An 18,906-nucleotide genomic window follows, 5' to 3' on the forward strand; every position below is an offset into this window, starting at 1 on the left:
AGCCAATTAAACGCCGTAAACACCCCTACCCACTCCTTGTCCATCCACAGGTACTTTAGAAAGCAGTCCCGGTAAGCATGCGAACGGCTTTACTCCAAACACCATTCCCAAGTTGTACTCCGGCAGTCTTCTGCCCCATTTCCTTGCAGAGGATGGTTCGCATCTCCGTCTCAGACATGCCGAGGTCATTGCCAGATCCGAAACCATACACCTTGCTGGCGATCACATCGGTCTCGAAATCCAACGAGCCGACGTCCCCGGACTCATTGCCCTGGACGATGCGGGTTCTCACCGCAAAGTCAACGTCGATTCGCCGTTTCTCATTGCTCGCGTGCTTCTTTGTGGATTTGGACGCGGGTGTTTTTCTACCCTCGGCTGTATCAGTTCCGAGAAGAGTGCACCTGGCTCTAAGTGACAGCTTGTCTTCGTCCTCGGATAGCTTGACTTTGGTTACGCCGCAGAATTCAAGCATGCGGGCTTCTTCCTCTAGGTTGAGCACGGAGTTCCAAGCATTGGATATGAAGCGCAAGAGATGCTTCGGAGCAATCGTGGCTGTCTTGGGCTGTAGGGTTTTGAGGTGCTTTTGAAGAGACTTGAGGACTAACAAGGCGATAGGAGATAGCTGCGGCGCTTGAATTGCGGACTTGCCGCCGTCACTCGGGTGATATTTCAACTCAAGAGGCCGGTTTGGCTTCTCGTCAATGCTGGACGGCGGTTGAGCTGCGTTTTCAGTAGCAAAGGTCGCCGGGTGGAAGACGAGTTGAAGCTGCTCCCGGTAGGACATGGTCAACAATGGGCCTGCGGGTGAGCCAGAGGAGGTGGCTGATACAATAGACCAGCCTGTCTGGAGCTCAATCTTCCGAACGGATTCTATCAAGATTGTGAGTAATCGTCGAGCATACATAATCTTCAAGGGAGCGAGAAAGCTTACCCTTCAAGTCACTGATTTCCTTGGCGCTCCAGCCATGACACTCCTCTTTTACCCTTTCAGCTTCCTGGATCTGCGCCAAGAACTCGGCTTTGAGTTCCGCTCCCGACTCAAGACTGTTGGTCTTCTCTTGCACCTGGCCTTGAAGCTCCTGCAGCTGCTTCTTCTTCAGCTCGATCTCATCCTCTAGGCTGGTGAGCTTCTCCCGCGCATTTTGCAGTTCATCCTGGTCACAACTCTCCATCTCATCCGCAAGTTGCTGTAGGTTCGCGGCCTCCTCTTGCAGCGCAGATTGTTTCTCGACGAGAGAAGGTACTACGCCATCGAGCAGGGTCTCATATTTTGTTAAGAGATCGTCATCCGTCTTCATCTCATCTACATGCCGGTAGAGGCCTTCTTTCAGACCGTCAAGAAGCTTCATACGCCATTCGTACCATGTGGCTTTGCTGAGTAACCTAGCATGGGCCTTCACGTTCCGGAACTGGTTGTCCATCAAGAGCCGGATGTCTGGCGGAGCAGTGGCATATTCTCGGAAGAGGGGCGGGTTCTCAGCGTATGTCTCGGCTTCAATGGATCGAATCACCTGTCGGCCTTCAGAGATGTAGGATTTCAACTCGCGGCAGGACTAAGTGGGAGTCAGTATACATCTAGGCCAAGGGAAAAGCAGGCAGCTTACATGCTGATACAACTCAAGCATGGGCACAGTACAGAAACCGGCAGCGACACAATCTTCAAAACTGGCTGTGGCGGCCTTGGACTCGGCAGAGAGCCTAGCTGTTCTCTTACTCGCACTCCCAGGGGCTGTAGTATGCCTTCGTTTTGTTGTAGTCAGCTCCATAAAATGGATGTTAGTCATGTTCAAGAAATCCTGTAGCTGAATAGGTTCAAACTCGGGCTCGCTATTTTGTGGAGCGACGGTTCCCTCTTCAGCTGATGTTGACTCTGTACTGGAGTTGAAAGACTCCGATACGTCTTTCGCCGGAGTAAGCGACAAGGAGCTGGTCTTCGGCTCCTGACTTGGAGTCGTGCTACCTTCAGTGGGTGGTGCGATAACAGATTTACGAGCGGGTGAGCGCTTCAAATGTCCGACCGTCTCATCCTTTGTCGGCGGTGCTGGAAGTTTAATGCTCTTCACTGGGCTGGCGTTGCGACCCTTCAAGCGCTTAGGAGTATTGTCGGTGTCCTCTTCATCATCCTGATCTAGCTCTACGGGTCGCTTGCCCAATAAACCCCGGGCAGCACCCACATGTAAGCTCTTGCGGCCGCGGAGCTTGTTCTTCTTTGGTGTGAGGCTTGAAATCATATCCTTCAAATTCGCCGTAGGATCCAACTGCAGCGGGGGGATATGACCGTCCTCCCGCTTCTCTTCTTCTTCACGCTCCATGTCGACTTCTTCTTGAAGTTTCAGAGGATCCTCAAAGCGCACACCCGATTTGGGCTGCTCCTGAGGAACGAAGCGCGGAGCCTCCTCTCCGATTGATCGTCTTCCATCGAGCATAGCAGCCACGCGAGGCGAGCCTAGGCCTTCTTTGTCAATTCCCAGACCGGATGAACGCCGTTTCTCGTGAGGACGCAATACAAAAAGGGGAACGGCTTCACCGGTCACCGCAGTAGATCCAAAGAGACTCTTGCGGCCAGGGGATTTATCCTTGCTAGCAGAACGGCGGGTTTCGGGCTGAAATAGCTTCTTCGGTGATGCACTTCGGTTATTCGTCGTGCTCAAAGGAGTTTTGCTGGGCGTCATGGATTGACTGGCTTGGGGTGTCGAGTCCTTTGGTGAAGTCAATGTATTCTTGACTGGTGATTGGTGTGGTGAGTGTCCCGATGGCGTGTTCGACATTCGACGGCTCAGGCTTTGCCTGGTTGATCGAGGTCTTACACTGGCTAAGCTGGGGCTTCCACTTTCGGAGGCGACAGCAGCCAAGTGGAAAGAAACTGGAGATTTTGAGGGGGATCGCCGAACATTCTCCTGGAAGGGAGAACTTCCCGGTTGTTCATTTTCCGACTCTGAATTCGCATCTTCCCTTTCCTGGTTTTCGTCGACACCCTCGATGCCCGTCGGCAAAATTCTTCCCACGGCAGTTGTAAGCTCCATTCCAGTCGTCTGGTCGTCGTCCTGCCCATCTCGAGTCCCTGTTGCCGAAAGAATGCCACCAACTGCCCCTGTCATCTCCATGTCTGCATCGTCTTCCATGCTGCCACCATCATCCTCATTGTTCCAGCCAGTGGTATTTGTTTCCTCAGCACGTTGAGCCTGAAATGGTTTGTTGAGAACACCTCCTACAACAGAGGTGAATTCCATTGTCATCTCCTCGTCGCTAGCATTACTTTCGCCGCCTGCGGATCTGGCGGGAGATGTAGATTGTTTGATGCCGCCAATCACATTTGTGAATTCCATTGTTTGCTCATCATAGTCTGTCTGTTCGCTCGTTGACTTGCGCCGGACGGTGCTCTGGCGATGACTTGGCTGGATGATACGCCCAATTGCATTCGTTACCTCCATGCTGAGGTCTTCGTCCCCGATATGGGAGGAACCATCGGGAACAGTCGATGATTGTATTGAGGCGTGCGATGGATTGATATTCTCTTGGTCATGCAAAGCGCTGATATCCTCCCATTCAAAACTTTGCCTTTGGCCCTTTTTGATCCAAGGCTGAAAAGCGCCAGTGATTTCTTGGTCAGCGATTTCCATTGACATCTCTCCATCCTCATCGTAGTCAATGCCTCTCGTTCCAGCTTCTTTAGCTGCTTGGCGTAAGGCCTCGTTCAGGCGGGCGCTGGAACTGGTACTGGAGCCCGACCGATCTGAACGGACACTCGCAGCTGAATGAACAGACATGTCGTCCATACTCATCGCGGTACTCTCCCCATCAAATCCAGAACCTGAGGAACTGTCATCATCGTCGTCATCGTCATCTTCCCTTGCAACGTCTTGAAGGCCAGTATCCTCCAAGCCGTCTGCGGAGCCTCCGCTGAATGGACTAGACGACAGATCTTGCGAAGTTGAAGGTTCATCATACACTGAGGTTGAACGGTTCCTGAGCTCTTGCAGGTTCGGATACTCCACTGGAGAAAACGCAATGTCTGATTCCGCTACAGTGTCAGGTGTGGACGGGGGTTCTCTCTGATTGGATGCTTGTGTCGGCGCTTGGTTCTCAGCGAGGGACGAAGCACGCCGTGTGGAGTTAGAAGCAGATGAGGAAGTGGAATCATCAGGAATTTCGACAACGTTCCACGTGTGTAGTGTCGCCTCCGGAGCGAAAGAAACGCGGCGGTTCGCTTTGCGCGGACAAATGTTAGCCAACCGTAGGGCTCCTAGGAAAGACATTGACTAACCCATCGATTTCCGGCGCGCTTCTCTCTTTTCCAGTATAATCTGACGCTCACGCTCTCTCCTCTCCTTCTCCTCCTGCTCCCTCGCGGCGGCGATCGCGGACGACGCATTGAAGGTATCGAAGGGATTGGCTGGATCTTCCGGGCCAGACACCGGCGGCTGCGCGGGAGTATCAATGTCTACCAATAGATCTTCTTTCCCTTGATCATTACTATTGCCCTGGACACCGTCCTGTTGTGCGCCGCGCGCCGGAGTTTGTTTGCGCGTTTCTTCGAAAGACGGAATGTTTCGAACTGGAGAGACAGGAATTGTCGGTTTGAGAATAGATTTGAGCGGAAAAGCCATGGTAGACTAAATTATATTTCAGTCAATATCATGTCTGACAAAAAAAGAAACAATTCTGAGCGGCCAGGAAGATACCTTGCGCCGATTGCCATTTGAATCCTGGAGCGCATCCAAACCACCAGGTCCTAAGCTCTTACTGCGGGACTTTTTATCTTTTCCCGCATGTTTCGCAAAGCCATCTTGACTTTGGACCGCACCTATATCTGTTGTGGCATTCTCTTTATCTATCCCAGACGTCAATCTCGAACGAGGTACATGGGCAATGGAACGGCGAGATCGTGGACGACCCGACCCCGCGGAGTCACCTCTGGACGCCATGAGGGCAGGTGAAGAAGAACATAGACAAGAAAATGTCTAAGCGATCTCCAAGATCACTGATCGAAGATGGATTTCTACCCTAGTTTATAGGAACCGGGATTGTTCTCAAACAGAAAGTAGCATAATCAATCCGACCCAGTCAACAAACTACAACATACATCAACAAGCGCGTCTCCCGGCCGCCGCTCATGTGATCACCCCCGATGTAAACAAACCAAAAAAGCCCTAGCCGAACGGCACCATTCCACATCTGGTCTAGTGCTCTCGTCGCACACTCACACCACGGAATATCGAGCCATCGTCGAATAAATCTTCCTCAACATCGACGTCGACCACCGCCCCGACCCGACACCCCCCTTCGCGACGAATTTTATATCCAGCTCGACTTCGCTTCCTCGTCGACCTGAATTCTCGCAAAAATGGCTACCGAGTTGACCGTCCAGTCGGAACGTGCGTTCCAGAAGCAGCCTCACATCTTCCTCAACTCCAAGACCAAGGCGAAGAGCAAGAAGGTCGGCCAGACCCGGAGATGGTACAAGGATGTCGGTCTGGGATTCCGTACTCCCAAGACTGCCATTGAGGGCAGCTACATCGGTATGAGCGACCTAATCTGAGATTTTGCCGGCGACATCGGATTTTAGACTCGGGAGACAGAGGCTACGATTACCTGGGTTTTGGGGATGAGGAAACCGCGCGGAATATCAAAATGCAATCACAAGAATCATGGCGCAAGAAAATTTGGAAAGAGGAGGCATCAGAAAAGGGGACGATTGCGCGACTGATTTCGTACCAAAATCCAGTGCCGTGGTCTTTATCGCGGAGTTTCGAGTTCCTCATCTCCAAAACCCGGGGATCAAATCCTGTTGGCTAGGCGTCGAGGAATATATTCACATTGCTAATTTGGAACAGACAAGAAGTGCCCCTTCACCGGTATGGTCTCCATCCGTGGTCGTATCCTGACCGGCCGTGTCGTCTCTACCAAGATGCACCGTACCATCATCATCCGCCGTGAATACCTCCACTACGTCCCCAAGTACAACCGTTACGAGAAGAGACACAAGAACCTTGCCGCTCACGTCTCTCCCGCTTTCCGTGTTGAGGAGGGTGACTGGGTCACCGTCGGCCAGTGCCGTCCTCTGAGCAAGACTGTATGTGGAATTCCTCCAAGCAACGACTCCGCGCGATATTCTCCGGCAGCGATCGACGCTGAAATGGAAACTATCATCGAGCGGCTGGTCATCCCGCGATCAGAAACATTTATGTTAACTTTTACTCTGATAGGTCCGCTTCAACGTCTTGCGTGTCCTGCCCCGTACCGGCAAGGCCGTCAAGTCGTTCAACAAGTTCTAAACGTCGATAATGGATGAAGGGGGTGTTCACATGGAAAACAAAACCTAGGGCAGCGGCGTGACTGGATATAAGCGAAATGATCTGGCGGGTTGGGATTGTTTTAACGATTCTATGTCCCAGGTACCCTCCTGCAGGAAATATCCAATACAAAAAAATTTGATCCTCCTGTGTTACATACAATTTCTACAGCAGACCACGGAATAAGGGATTATCACGCACGGCAGCTTTGGGAATGGAATTTTCTTGTCATGACTTAGAATCTGGTTTATTCTGTCCTCGTATCTAACGACGAGAGGGGAGTAGAGAGATACATTATCTTGTCCTTCACTCTGCTCCTTTGAAAACGGCCTTCTGGGTGCTTTAAGAACCCCGTCTCGAGCACGCAAATTCGCATACAGGTGGTATCACGAAGACAGTATAAGCGCCCAACGACAACCACTGGCTAATAGTGTTGTAAACTAGTGATTGAACCTTCAGCGAAAGAGGTACCTCTGCCAATGGAGACCCATCAGACGACACATAGGAATTATTTCCTCCTCTGAAAGGTCATTTGACATGCATCAGCTTGCAAAGTAGTGTTCATCCTGAGAGGTTCTTGTGGAATTATTCTCATCGGTCGAAACCTCACTTTAGAAGACGTTTGATCCTCTCGCGATCCGTGGCGAATCGGTCCTTCGGGGGATGCTCAGATGCAGGCAGATCATGCATATCTTCCCCCATAATCAGGTCCCCAAGCTCTTCAATTTCTTCTTCGAAGTCATCCAAGACAATCACGCTGGATTCCGGAGAGAAAGACTCAACTTCCGTAGGAGTCGATTGCTGTGATTCTTGGGCCAGAGACCAGTTTCCAGTATCGGGGTTGTAGAGCTCAATTCGATTGACGGGTCGAGTGTCCGGGGGCGTGATAGATGAAACAGGGCGAGCTGGTCGAACTGGACAAGGCGTGTCAAAGATCGACTGAATGTCGTCATTATCATCATCTTCGTCGTCTTCGTCGTCGTCTTCGTCGTCGTCTTCGTCATCTTCGTCATCTTCTTCTATCTCTTCGAATCCCTCTTCCTCTTCTTCCTGCACAACGGTGTCATGCTGAAGAAGATAATCTGTTCCAATTCCCTTGACCAGAGCTCTTCCTGCAGGCGTTGCATCCAGGTTGACTGGATATGGACTCAAGGTTGTATGGGGTAACCGGGCGAATCCAACTTCAAGGCCTTGGCAAAATTCTTGCCAGTCTCCCTGCTTCCGTAATTGCCATGACCTGAGGATGCCCTCACCGACCATCTGATAATATTCTTGGGGCACATTGATAAGATGGAGCAATTTACCCAAGCTTACACCAGAAGCATGATCCAGATTCATACTGCCGGTCTCCTTCGAAAGAACTGTTCGTAGCTTTCCCCGAACACGTTTATAGGAGGCAATTTTGTCAAGTTGCAGGATTCTGCCAATATCTTCATGCTTTTGCGCAATTTGGATGAGTGTACTGATCTTAAAGGAGCAAATTATCGCAGGCGTCTGAATCTCTCCCCAGATAAGGTATTCTCCGATTCCGCTGTAGCCCGGGATTCGGATCTTGTTCTGCTGTACAAGGGCTTTGGCGAAGTACAGTGGGCCTGTAAGCTTCCTTGTATCAATGATGGAAACCCTAGCCCCTTCTTTCCCCCACATTGCTCGGTGGATCGGGGCTAGGATAGACTGGAAAGTGGAAATGAAGGGGCTTGGGTTACTTGCGATACTGACATGGTTCAGGACATAGCTGTCGAATATTTCTGGAGCAATGTCTTCAGGAAGGAACGCGCTGACCTCAGAGTCAACAAATAGGCCAGCGATATATCGCTTTGGGATATTGATGCCTTGCGAGTCGGCGTTTGACCATCTATACAGAAGCGGCGGAAGGCAATCGCTTCGTGGCGATGTCCAAGTAGAAGGTGTCTGTTGCCACATTAGCTACCATTACTTGTATATGCTTCTCACAGGCCTACATTAGGTTCAGCTGCATCGTCTCCTTGGTCTAAGCACCACCAGCAGACCTTTCCACCATGTTTAGTCAGGGGCTGCAATGATGATGATTGCTTGTTGATACTGAGAGTGTGGCAGCCTGGCGAGGAGTTCTTTTGGTGATCAATAATTGTAGCTGTGAGTGGCGTAGAGTCCTGCTATCCATATTTAGGAAGCTTCCCTCGAACATTCATGGTATAACTTACGGTACTTGAATTTAGAGCGGAAGCTGAAGTTGAAGTTGAAGCTGAATCAGGAGCACTGGTCCCCAGAGATCTGGCCGTCCTTGCGCGGTACCCTGACGTGTCTATGTCATCGATTTCCTTCTCAGTGAGCGAGACCCCAAGCGATTGAGCAATATCGATGATCGTGTCCTTAATTGGTAGCCAATCGACGTGAGTGAGAGGAGATTTATGGACACGGCCCCAAATAGGATCCCCGTGTCGCTTCATGTCCTTCCATTGAGTTTTCAATCTTCTGCTAGAAGTCCTCCCATCAGGGAAGCCACTGTTCTCTAAATCCCTTCTGTATTTAGCATTGAAGATTTCCTTGAATGCAGTACTGTCCTTCTTAAAAAATTTATAGAGACAGCATAGGAATATTCTCTTTTCATCATTCCACGGCACTTTGGGAAGCCTGATCGAGAAGTCGAGCTGCATTTTGAAGGCTGTCTTCCAGGTAATCCACTAGGATCTTGGGGAGGACAGAAAGTAGAGGTATAGTGAGATAATGGAGGCAACGCAGGTGGAATATTGTGTAAGATGGATGAGAGAGTAGTTGAGAGTAAGAGAGTAGGAACCAACACAAGTGAAAGTATTCCGCAAAGATGATTAGAGAGTGGATGAGAGGGTGAAGCGAGCGGACCAACACAAGGTAGAGGCTAGACTGAGGACCATAGTAAGGTTCATAGTAAAGAGTACTCCGTAGTCACAGAGAATCTGTAAAGTGACTGGGGCAGCTGGCTGGGATCGCACACCAACATTTGACAGAAAGGTGGCATGAAATGATGGTCATAAGGTGGTCAAAGATTTCATATCCATGGGAGTCAGATCAGACGTAATGAGGTCCTGAATTTGCTGTAAACCAAGAAGTGTTGTTGAGCTTCAGTCGAGGTACGGGACATAGGCTGGAGGAGAGGTCAGGACTCCCTTGCCCACTGCCATTTCTCATGTTTAACCAACATCCCACTCTAAAAGAGCGAAGTGAATGAATGGTTACTTGCTCAATTTTGATTGAGGCACTAAGACAAGAGCATCAACGTTGCATGGTTTTCTGTCAGTGTGTCATGAGAATATATTCAGTGATGGGCATATTTATATTGTAGAGCTGTACATTGCAAAACTATACTTGATTTGGGAACTTTTGAGTTGATCAAATGGATGTAGATGTCCATAAAGTGCGTTCATTGTCAGAGTGAAATAAATGATGGGGAGCGAGCTGAAGCTTTAATTGTTGGTTGGTATACTGGCGGTTATCAAACTGCGTCACAGATGTTGACCCGATACTCATGCCAGCACTAGCCATGTTGGAGTAGCCGGAAAGTCATCATCATCAAAGCCAGGAGCTCCACCGCGGCTCGTTCGTCTACCAAACACCACCGAGCCAACGAGCTCAAGCTCTTGCAGTAAATCAACCACCAGCACCAGGCTCTTCATTAACCCGTGCGATTTAATTTCCATCAATTTTTATCAATCCGGCATTTCCGCCTCGATTGAAGGCCTTGTGACCAGTGTCCTCTTATCTCTGTTCCTGACTACTCCGTGATAATCAGTGGCTGCGCAGCATGGCTTCTTGAACCATCATGATCAAATTTGGTGCTCATGTACACATGTCGATTTAGACCCCTTTCCGATACAACTTGCAATTCCTCTTCGCTCCGCAGGCACGGTTCTGAAGTCCAAACAAGTCCCGCTATTGGGGCCATTGCGACGGTCCCCTGATTCTTATTACTACCCAAGTTCGGCACCTAACCATTGCTGACAATGTCTCAAAATTTTGAGAAATCCGTGAAGGGAGCTACCAAGGTCAAGGTTAGTCAGATAAATTTATTCGTTTCGTCAATACTATCTCGGAGGATCACTAATACGTTTCTCGATGGACAGCTTGCGGCTCCTAAATCAAAATACATCGAACACATTCTGGTTGCGACCCATACGGGCGAGGCTGGTGTTGCAGAGATTTTCCGGACGCTGCAACTTCGACTCCGCGATTCAACATGGACAATTGTGTTCAAGGCGCTAATTGTCGTGCATCTTATGATACGAGAGGGGCAATTGGATGCCACATTACAGTTCATGGCGGAGAACCCAACCAAATTAGCAATTAGCGGATACTCAGAAGGTTAGTGCGCAAGCTGCGAGCTTGAATGGACGGAAGGATTTTGACGAATGTGCGTGTTCAATGCTGATGGCTCATGCCTGTAGTACAATCACAAGGGCATAACATCCGAAGATATGCCGATTACCTTATGGCGCGCGCAAAAGCATTCGAAGCTACAAAGACCGACTACGTTCGGAGCGGACAAGGACGGATGAAGCGATTGACAGTTGAAAAGGGTCTCCTGAGAGAAACAGAGACTGTTCAGAAGCAGATCAAGGCTTTGTTACGCTGCGACGTGGGTCTTCACCTTACTGTGACCGGTGCTAAACCCGTGACTGACACTTCACCATCAGCTTCTGACAGATGAAGTGGAAAATGAAATTACACTCACAGCCTTCCGGTTGCTTACATTGGATCTCCTGACTCTATACTCGGTCATGAATGAGGGTACAATAAATGTCCTAGGTAAGTTCCCTGTCCCGACATGTGGTGACCTGCATTAACGCGATCGGTGATTAGAGCACTATTTTGAAATGTCGAGACCAGACAGCGAGCGCGCTCTAGAGATCTACAAGACCTTCACCACGCAAACGGAGGAGGTTGTAAAGTTCCTGGGAGTTGCTAGGCACTTCCAATCCGCAACCAGATTGGAAATACCCAAACTCAAACACGCTTCGACGGACTTGACGCGCCTTCTTGAGGATGATCTCAATGATCCGGATTTCAACCTTCGCCGAAGGGAGTACCTGGCTCGGAAAGGCGTAAAGAATGGTGGAGCAGACAATGCGCTGAAGTCCAGTATTACTGGGGGGCCCCAGAATACCAGTAATATGGGTTCCGCCCCGAGCCGCCCACAAACAGAACCGAACCCGCAGAAGAAAACCAACCCTGCGGACTTGATTGACTTCTTTGAACCCATCGAACCCAATCCGCAGCCTACAGCACAACCAAGTACTTTCCAGCAACCGTACCAAGCACAGCAGCAACAGCAAGCCATGCCGTTCCAACCAACGGGCTTCCAGCCGCAGCAGACAGGGTTCTATACCCAGCAGACGGGTTTCCAGCAACAGCCTCAAGGGGCACCTTTTGGTCAGCAGACCGGCTTTGGGGAACCCTTTCCTCAGCAGAATAATAGCCAATTTGGACAAGCGCAAGTCCCGCAACCACTCCAGTCTACCCCAACCGGGGCTGGATTCGGCGGCTACTCAGCACAGCCGCAGACATATGGATTCCAAACCCATCTTAGCCCCATACCGCAAAGCGGTGTTGCATCATTTTCTCAGCAGCAACAACCCGCATCGGGTGTTCAGCAGCAACCGCAACAGCAATCAACCAATCCTTTCAGACAGTCAATGTTGATGAGCACGCCGACAGGGACTGCTGTGCCAGCGTCTCCGTTGAGCCGCCAAAACACAAACCCTTTTGCCAGACGTCTATCGACGGTGAATCCGCAATTCACTTCAGGCCCTACTGAGGCGACTCCTCAGAGTCAAGCGCAGCAACCACTTCAGCCTCAACGAACAGGGACCAATCCCTTTGCTCGAAGCTCCTCTGTTCCTCCCCAGCAGAGTCAGGGGCTGCAGCCTCCAGCCGCAGCACCCTTACGACCGAACCCAACTGGAAGCACAAATCCCTTCCGACAGAGTACCTTTGTGAACCAACAAACCGGCCAGGGCTGGCATGTCGGTGGTCAGCAGGGTACCATTGGGGGACTCGAACAGCTGGAAACATTGCCAGTCTTCCCACGGCCCGGGATGGCCTAGCATAGCAGATTGTCGACATACATAGTCACCGGAAGTGAAGTCTAGATGGCTGACCGGGGACATAGCCTATCTTATCATTTGTTTCCGTGTCTGTCTTTATGCGTCCGTCTTTCTGCTGATCACTATATACCTGTACTTCTTGTCCGCATTGTCACTGATTCCTGCACCAAGGCTTCTGGTGTTTGTAACATTGAGCGAGTCCGCAGTGCGGGCGCATTTCTCGTTAAGACAAGCAGCGCATAGCAGATAATTGAGGATGATACATGTAAGTGGTGTCGGTAGCGTAAAGCTTAGAGCGTGCAGTTTGTGGAAAGTCCTGATATGTATTTGGTTTGCTATGCGCCTAGTATATTGGGACAGAGGGTATCTCTACCTAGAAGATTTACAATCAGAAGCACATAGCCCCTACCCTACGTTCACAATACTCAGAATCACATCATACCTAGGTACCTATCAAAATGGGTCAAACGTATTCTTGTTATAATTTCTAACTTTCATGCTATTGGGTTCAATTCCAAGGAAGAATTCTCTGGTACGCGAAACGTCAACAGATACCATCCACTCATTACCAATGATCGCCAATTTATCCAGGACACCTTTGCCTTGGGTGTTCCAACGGTATTACCTGAGAGCTACTTCAAGCAAGTCGCATTAGCGGTCCTCAACGCATCTGTTCGGAAAAGAGTTGCGGATGGTGGACAGTTATACGGCGATACGACGTCGTCTTATTGTTAGATTGTCCAAGACGTCCCAAGTTCTCAACAAATGGTAGGCCGCTGGCCCGTGTCGAGATGGTGCAGCAACGAAGCAAGGGAGCAAAGAAGCAAGGACCATACTCCCGTATTTCGTATGCACTTTCCAGGCCCACACGCAGAACCCGAAATTACTTCTTCAGGAATCCGGATACGCTGCAGACGGGCATGATGACCCTCCTGCAGATCGCGAGTCTACAGTCTACACGGCCCAGGCTCGCTAAGGCACTCAGAATTAGATCTACAGCGAGCGGACGGTAAAGCAGTGTCTACGGAGTATCTATCTTGTATAGAATTCGATAGTGGGATTTTGCGGTCAGATCAACGATCCGTGCAACTTGTAGAAATTCCAAGTTTTCCAAGTTTCCACCTGTTGGTGCTTCTGGGACGGGCAATTGATGGCAACGTTGAACGCAGGGATGATGACTTCTGCATCTGGTATACGATAGCGATGGTGAGGCAAATGTCTGTATTCTATTTCTGCTTCGTCGTACTGTGTAGATACTCCACAAAATGATGACAGCAGACACGACGCACACTCAAAGGCCAAGGAGTCACGTACCCACAGAGTTGGATGTGGAATTCGGTTCGAGGCTCCAAGAAGCGCCAACAAGGGAGATTCAACCGTCCGAATTATGAGAGGTCATCTCTACACTAGGTTGGGAAATGAGACTGGGACCCTCAGATTCTCCGATTGTGTACTCTGTACGGAGTAGCTACTTTCAAAATAGTAGATAGAGCTCAAATATATCATGGAGTTTGCTCTAATCAATCCTCAGTGCTTGGCTTGGAGATTATTGGGACTCTTGAGTCATGTGTCCAGCACATGAACTGTGTCATAGAGATGAACTGAGTAAAGCATAGATATCAAACATGTAATAATTATTGTACGAGGAACCTAGCAGTGTGATACTCTAATATTGTAGGCTGATCCTTGGCCAGCTGGACCTTTGGAAGGCTCAGATACATCAACCATGCGAGCCGCAAGGGGATTGGAAAACACATGGTAAATAACCTACAAGATAGGCTACTACGATGAATTGAGGATGTGTCCGATCGAACGCAAACAAGAAACATGTGGATTGTGGAGTCGGATTATTTTGACATGAAGCTCAAAGAATGACAGCGCTTGGAGGTCTCAAGAACACTTGCTCGCTCCCCACGGCTAGACTAGATAGAAGGTTCAATGCAGAGTCAATTCAAGGAGGGAGTAATAATGAGAGGTACACGACGTGGCAGATGATTCTGCTCTTCCTTTAGACACTTGACATCGGGCTTATGTGTGCGTAGTACAATTTCATATTTCATACTTATATTATTCACGTCTTATACTCATAGTATTAATGCCGACATCCGACATCCGACATCCAGTCGTTTATAGAGACTTGTCCCCAATAATCAATACTGGCGTGGGCTCCACTCGGTCTCCGGCAGCAACAGCATCCGGGATCTGGCCTCGTGTTTTCGACTGTTCTTATCAGAATCACCACTTTTCTTTCAAGTCCTTCAGGATAGTTTTCTGCGCTACTCCGTAGAAGTCCAGAAGTCTGGACACATGCACTGGAGACCCGCACCATGAATATTTTCAGCCAGAAATTGTTCCATGATCGTTGTGGTTGTCCACAATTGAAATCACAACTTCAATCAAGGGAGAGTTAGCTTGAGCTGGAGAAAAATAAAAATAAAAATAAAAATAAAAGTGAATGAAGGGAAAAACAGTAAAACAGATAAAATACCAAATTAAAAAGTGAAAAAATAGAAACGAGACGGACACAAGAATGACTGACCCCCATCTGCCTGCGCTTACGGAATATTCAATCGCGCTGTCCCCTCCCCCTCTTCTATTGACTCCTCCACCGCCCTAACAATTGACAACTCTGTGTCTTGTCGCTTCTTACTGCTACGAGCCTACGACTCCATCGCTGGCTCCTTTCTGCAGTCCTGCTCCTCCCACATATATTATTACTATTATTCTCACCGATATAGTGCAGGTCAAAAGTCCGCGTCCTAACCCTCAGCCGAGGCCACCGTTAGAAAAAAAATGATGGACTTTTCCTGATAGGGGCAGTGTGCTGACCATTCAGCTTTCCCTTGGCTTTGGGTACCCTGTCCATTTCACCATTGTCACTATCCAACCCATTTCCTCCAATTCTTGTCCACTCTTGCCAACACTAGAAACAATGAATAATACCCATGAAGATCATCAGCAAATACTGTGATTGCTGATTGAAGTCCGATGGATGCCAAGAACTCCAATATCCAGCCAACGGCATGTTCTCCTGCCAGCGGCCACGAGCAGGTCTTACCCATGCTAGGTAAAACAGCTGCTTGGGATTCCACCGCCATTACTACTACTTCGACTGCTTCTGGTGGTACTGTCTTTAATAATTATAATCATCATTATCATAACCACCAACAGCAACAACCTCAACTTCTCCATCATCATCCTCCTGCCGTCTCATCGGCTGTGACAACTACTGTTCCTGCTATCGCTCCCTCGTCATCCTCCTTATCACACAACCCCGACGAATATGCAGCTGCGGCGTCGCGCTCCGCCGTCTCGGATTCAAACGATCGTCAAGATGTAGGCAAGAGCGCCCCATCGAAGCTTCGCAAGACTCGCAAAACCACCAATGCGTCCAATGGCCGGTCAACGCTGTTCTGGGTCCATACCGACCCGCAGTCGGTCTCAGAAGGAACGCGAGAAGAGACTCTGAAACGCATTCGCTCCCATGTGATGTCAGAGCACAATCGCAAGAAGAGATTGGAGAACACTAAGCGTTACAAGAGCAAGACCTGGAAGCATCTTGCGTTTCAGCCTGTTGAGACCACCAGCTCCAATTCCTCCAGCACAACCGCGGTGTCAGCGACTACCCTCTCGTCGTCTTCGACATTCGAGCAAAAGACTTCCTCCTCTTCACCCACCATCTCCTCCACACAGCATCACCAACAGGCCGAACAGGAACACGACCAAGGTCAACCGCAGATCAAAGAAGAGGAGGGACATTTTGAGCTTGTTGTCACGAAGAGGACTGGCAGCGTGGAAAGCTACAGCGTTGGTGCGCCTTCACAAACTCAAACGGTCGACCTTGTACAATCAAGGTCCTCTCCCCCATGGGATGGATTGGGCCAAGGAGGGAAAGATCCCTTCAATACTTTGCATACGCCCCTCTCGGAGAGGATGTACCGACATCTGCAACACTGTAAGCCAACTTATCCAAGCTGAAGATGATATTCTTTTTGTTAATAGTGGATTTTAGTTCTGTGCAATTTGACCCGATTGGCATATCCGTTGCAACGACGATTTGGGCCGCGGTTACAGGCTCATTGGGCGGCGCTGGTCCAACATGATCCGGCTTCGTTACATGCCTGTATCTGTGTCGCTGCATCTAATGCCGCCTTAGAGTCCGGGGAGTTTCCACTGGTTGATCCCACCAAAGCGCAGACGAGCCCGTTGATTTTGGACACCTTTCACCATCGTGGAGAGACGATCCGTTTGGTCAACGAGAGCTTATCGGACCCGCTTAAAGCCTCTAGCGATGAACTCATTGCTGCGGTGTCGATCCTACTCACGATCGAGGTATGATATGGCCCATCGTCCCTGCTTTCACGGCCTTGCTGACGAAAAAAAAAGATTGCGTCAGGGAATCCGGATTACTTGAAAATTCATCTGGCGGGGTTAAGACAGATGGTTGCTATGAGAAATAGCTTTGCCGATGTGCCACCGGATGTCCGCTTTCAAATATCATGGTGAGTCGAGCCGAGCGAAGGTTTTGGGCCCTGACGCGCGTGATTAACCCGAACTAGGACCGACATTCGAGTGGCGTGCATGGCCTTTACAAAGCCAATCTTCCCTTTCGTCCGCTACGCTCGTCCCTCTCGGCTTACGCTTATACCCCCTAGTGAAGATCATGCTAGGACTGCATCGCGTTTGATTCAGTTGATTGAGATACCCGGCGTCTTTGGTGATGCCATGTCCAAGACGATATACGACCTGACTGAACTTATTTGGTATGCGGAGTGGATGAAGGGCAATCCGAAGTCATCGCAGAGCTTTGACGAAGAAACGGAGGATTACTTCAATACAGAAGTGCTCTACGTCGAGTATGCCCTGCACACTGACCGGTACACGGCGACCGGTGAAGCAAAGGGGGACGCAACCATTGAGGGTTGCGTCCGGCTGGCGTGCTTGCTGTTCCACAACACCACCATATGGGAATTCTACCCGCAGATGGGTCCGGTGTTTTCGAAACCGATAGTCGGACTTCGAGTCGCACTTGAAACGACGATCCCGGCCGGGTACTTCAACCTATGTCGGGAATTATTGATCTGGGTCCTGTTTGTGGGGGCTTGCAGCTCGCGGCTCTTGGCCCGCGAGCACACATTCTTCATGACTGAATTGACCACGGCCGTGAGGAACCAGGGATTCCGCTCCTGGCAGGAACTGCGCGAACTTCTGCTGGGATACTTTTACGTGGATCGCTGCTACCTGACTCCAGTGCGCGAGTTGTGGGACGAGATTCACATTGACGCCGACGCCAGTCGGTTGAACCTGTGTTAATATACAACCGACCCTAATGTATGATACAATAATGAGACATGGTATATACCGCATGATTGACGAATACATTGGCTGGACACATGACATCTTCTTCACCCATCCGTACAGTAGCCTCGCACATGTGCATGAGCAGAGACTCGCAATATATCCCTCGCCCCGAAGCAAAATCAAATATAACCCGACCCAACTTACAAGCGACGGAGAAGCCGACAGGGATCAAGTCCTCCTTTGAGCCGATATATATCCCGATCGCCTAGCCAGGCCTGGCCAGGATCAGAGCCCGAAGGAGGTTATACTATCGATAATATAGCACATCCCGAGTCTAACAGTAACAGCTGCGTTTACTCCCTGCCCATCACCAACGGGTATAATTCGGCCACATCCCAAACTCCGAGTTTGCGCCGCACCGAGAATTTACCGGTATGTCTCTCCCATAGTAAGGTACTCCGTACAAACCTCACCCGTCCTCCATAAGGTAACTCCAGCATTTCACTACATCGTAGGCAAACATCCACAACAACTGAAGTCTGAAGCCCTCTCACTATCATTATAGCAAAGTCAAGAATATTTTGCAGCAGGTACGGCAGCACCAGCGACAATACCAATCAAATAAAGATCGCAGAGCAGCAAAAGATCGAGTCAGTCAGTGAACCAAACCCGAGAAATCACCGAACTACTGAGTGCTGACCCACCTGGCCGAACCCCCTACTGCCACCGAAGAAAGAAAAATGCCTCGAGGTAGGTTACATATAGGGTGCGATGCCCAGTTTCAGTCCCAGCCCTAGTTGTTTCTGCTGCTGCTGCTGCTGCTAGGAGTCCGTCAATGCGCTCCGCTGATGGGATGTGACTGGATTTGGTTACTGATTGTTCATACTGAAGTACTCCGTATACTAACTGGGTTATACTAACGTCAGCTGCTAGGTTTGATCTGTGTTGGTGGTAGGTTCGCTTATGTGCTCTTATCTACGAGATGATTTGGCTGACGTTTGTTTCTAGGGGTGTGGTTCAGTTGATTCCACTGCTGAGGTGGTTTGTTGCACGTTGGGACGGTGCTGCATGTTGCTGGCAACTACCAGCATTGGCATTGCCAATGCTCTTTAGCTGGTGCTAAGGGTTGTGTGTTGGCTACTGATATGGTCTGGGCCTATTGCTCGATTGCACCAACTCATAAGGCTGCAGACCGGCGCGAAAACTCGAGTGATATACTACGATACAGTGGACAGCATTATCGTCAACATTCA

At 49.7% G+C, this 18,906-nt stretch overlaps 5 protein-coding genes across 5 annotated transcripts; 3 read left to right on the forward strand and 2 right to left on the reverse strand.

Annotated features, from left to right (window-relative positions):
* Nucleotides 1–55: 55 nt before the first annotated feature.
* On the reverse strand, nt 56–4,925 carry Aspvir_001275 (kinetochore-microtubule binding complex subunit SPC105; the record flags this gene model as incomplete). The annotated part of the gene is made up of 5 exons (XM_043266401.1): nt 56–870; nt 932–1,553; nt 1,605–4,207; nt 4,265–4,613; nt 4,683–4,925. 5 exons carry the CDS (start codon nt 4,923–4,925, stop codon nt 56–58), a joined length of 4,632 nt encoding a protein of 1,543 aa, XP_043122336.1.
* Nucleotides 4,926–5,344: 419 nt separating this feature from the next.
* Nucleotides 5,345–6,275, forward strand: Aspvir_001276 (40S ribosomal protein uS17; the record flags this gene model as incomplete). The annotated part of the gene is made up of 3 exons (XM_043266402.1): nt 5,345–5,519; nt 5,835–6,073; nt 6,207–6,275. 3 exons carry the CDS (start codon nt 5,345–5,347, stop codon nt 6,273–6,275), a joined length of 483 nt encoding a protein of 160 aa, XP_043122337.1.
* A 624-nt stretch (nt 6,276–6,899) lies between these two features.
* Aspvir_001277 (uncharacterized protein) lies at nt 6,900–8,464 on the reverse strand (the record flags this gene model as incomplete). Its single annotated transcript, XM_043266403.1, has 3 exons — nt 6,900–8,204; nt 8,255–8,425; nt 8,459–8,464. The coding sequence occupies 3 exons, from the start codon at nt 8,462–8,464 to the stop codon at nt 6,900–6,902; spliced, it is 1,482 nt and encodes a 493-aa protein (XP_043122338.1).
* A 1,788-nt stretch (nt 8,465–10,252) lies between these two features.
* On the forward strand, nt 10,253–12,352 carry Aspvir_001278 (ENTH domain protein; the record flags this gene model as incomplete). The annotated part of the gene is made up of 5 exons (XM_043266404.1): nt 10,253–10,300; nt 10,373–10,610; nt 10,694–10,884; nt 10,943–11,054; nt 11,109–12,352. The coding sequence occupies 5 exons, from the start codon at nt 10,253–10,255 to the stop codon at nt 12,350–12,352; spliced, it is 1,833 nt and encodes a 610-aa protein (XP_043122339.1).
* Nucleotides 12,353–15,340: 2,988 nt separating this feature from the next.
* Nucleotides 15,341–17,665, forward strand: Aspvir_001279 (uncharacterized protein; the record flags this gene model as incomplete). Its single annotated transcript, XM_043266405.1, has 4 exons — nt 15,341–16,307; nt 16,365–16,684; nt 16,739–16,854; nt 16,912–17,665. 4 exons carry the CDS (start codon nt 15,341–15,343, stop codon nt 17,663–17,665), a joined length of 2,157 nt encoding a protein of 718 aa, XP_043122340.1.
* Between the last annotated feature and the right edge of the window lie 1,241 nt (nt 17,666–18,906).

This window comes from Aspergillus viridinutans (genome assembly GCF_018404265.1).
Source record: "Aspergillus viridinutans IFM 47045 DNA, scaffold_1, whole genome shotgun sequence".
In the NCBI taxonomy this organism is placed as follows: domain Eukaryota; kingdom Fungi; phylum Ascomycota; class Eurotiomycetes; order Eurotiales; family Aspergillaceae; genus Aspergillus; species Aspergillus viridinutans.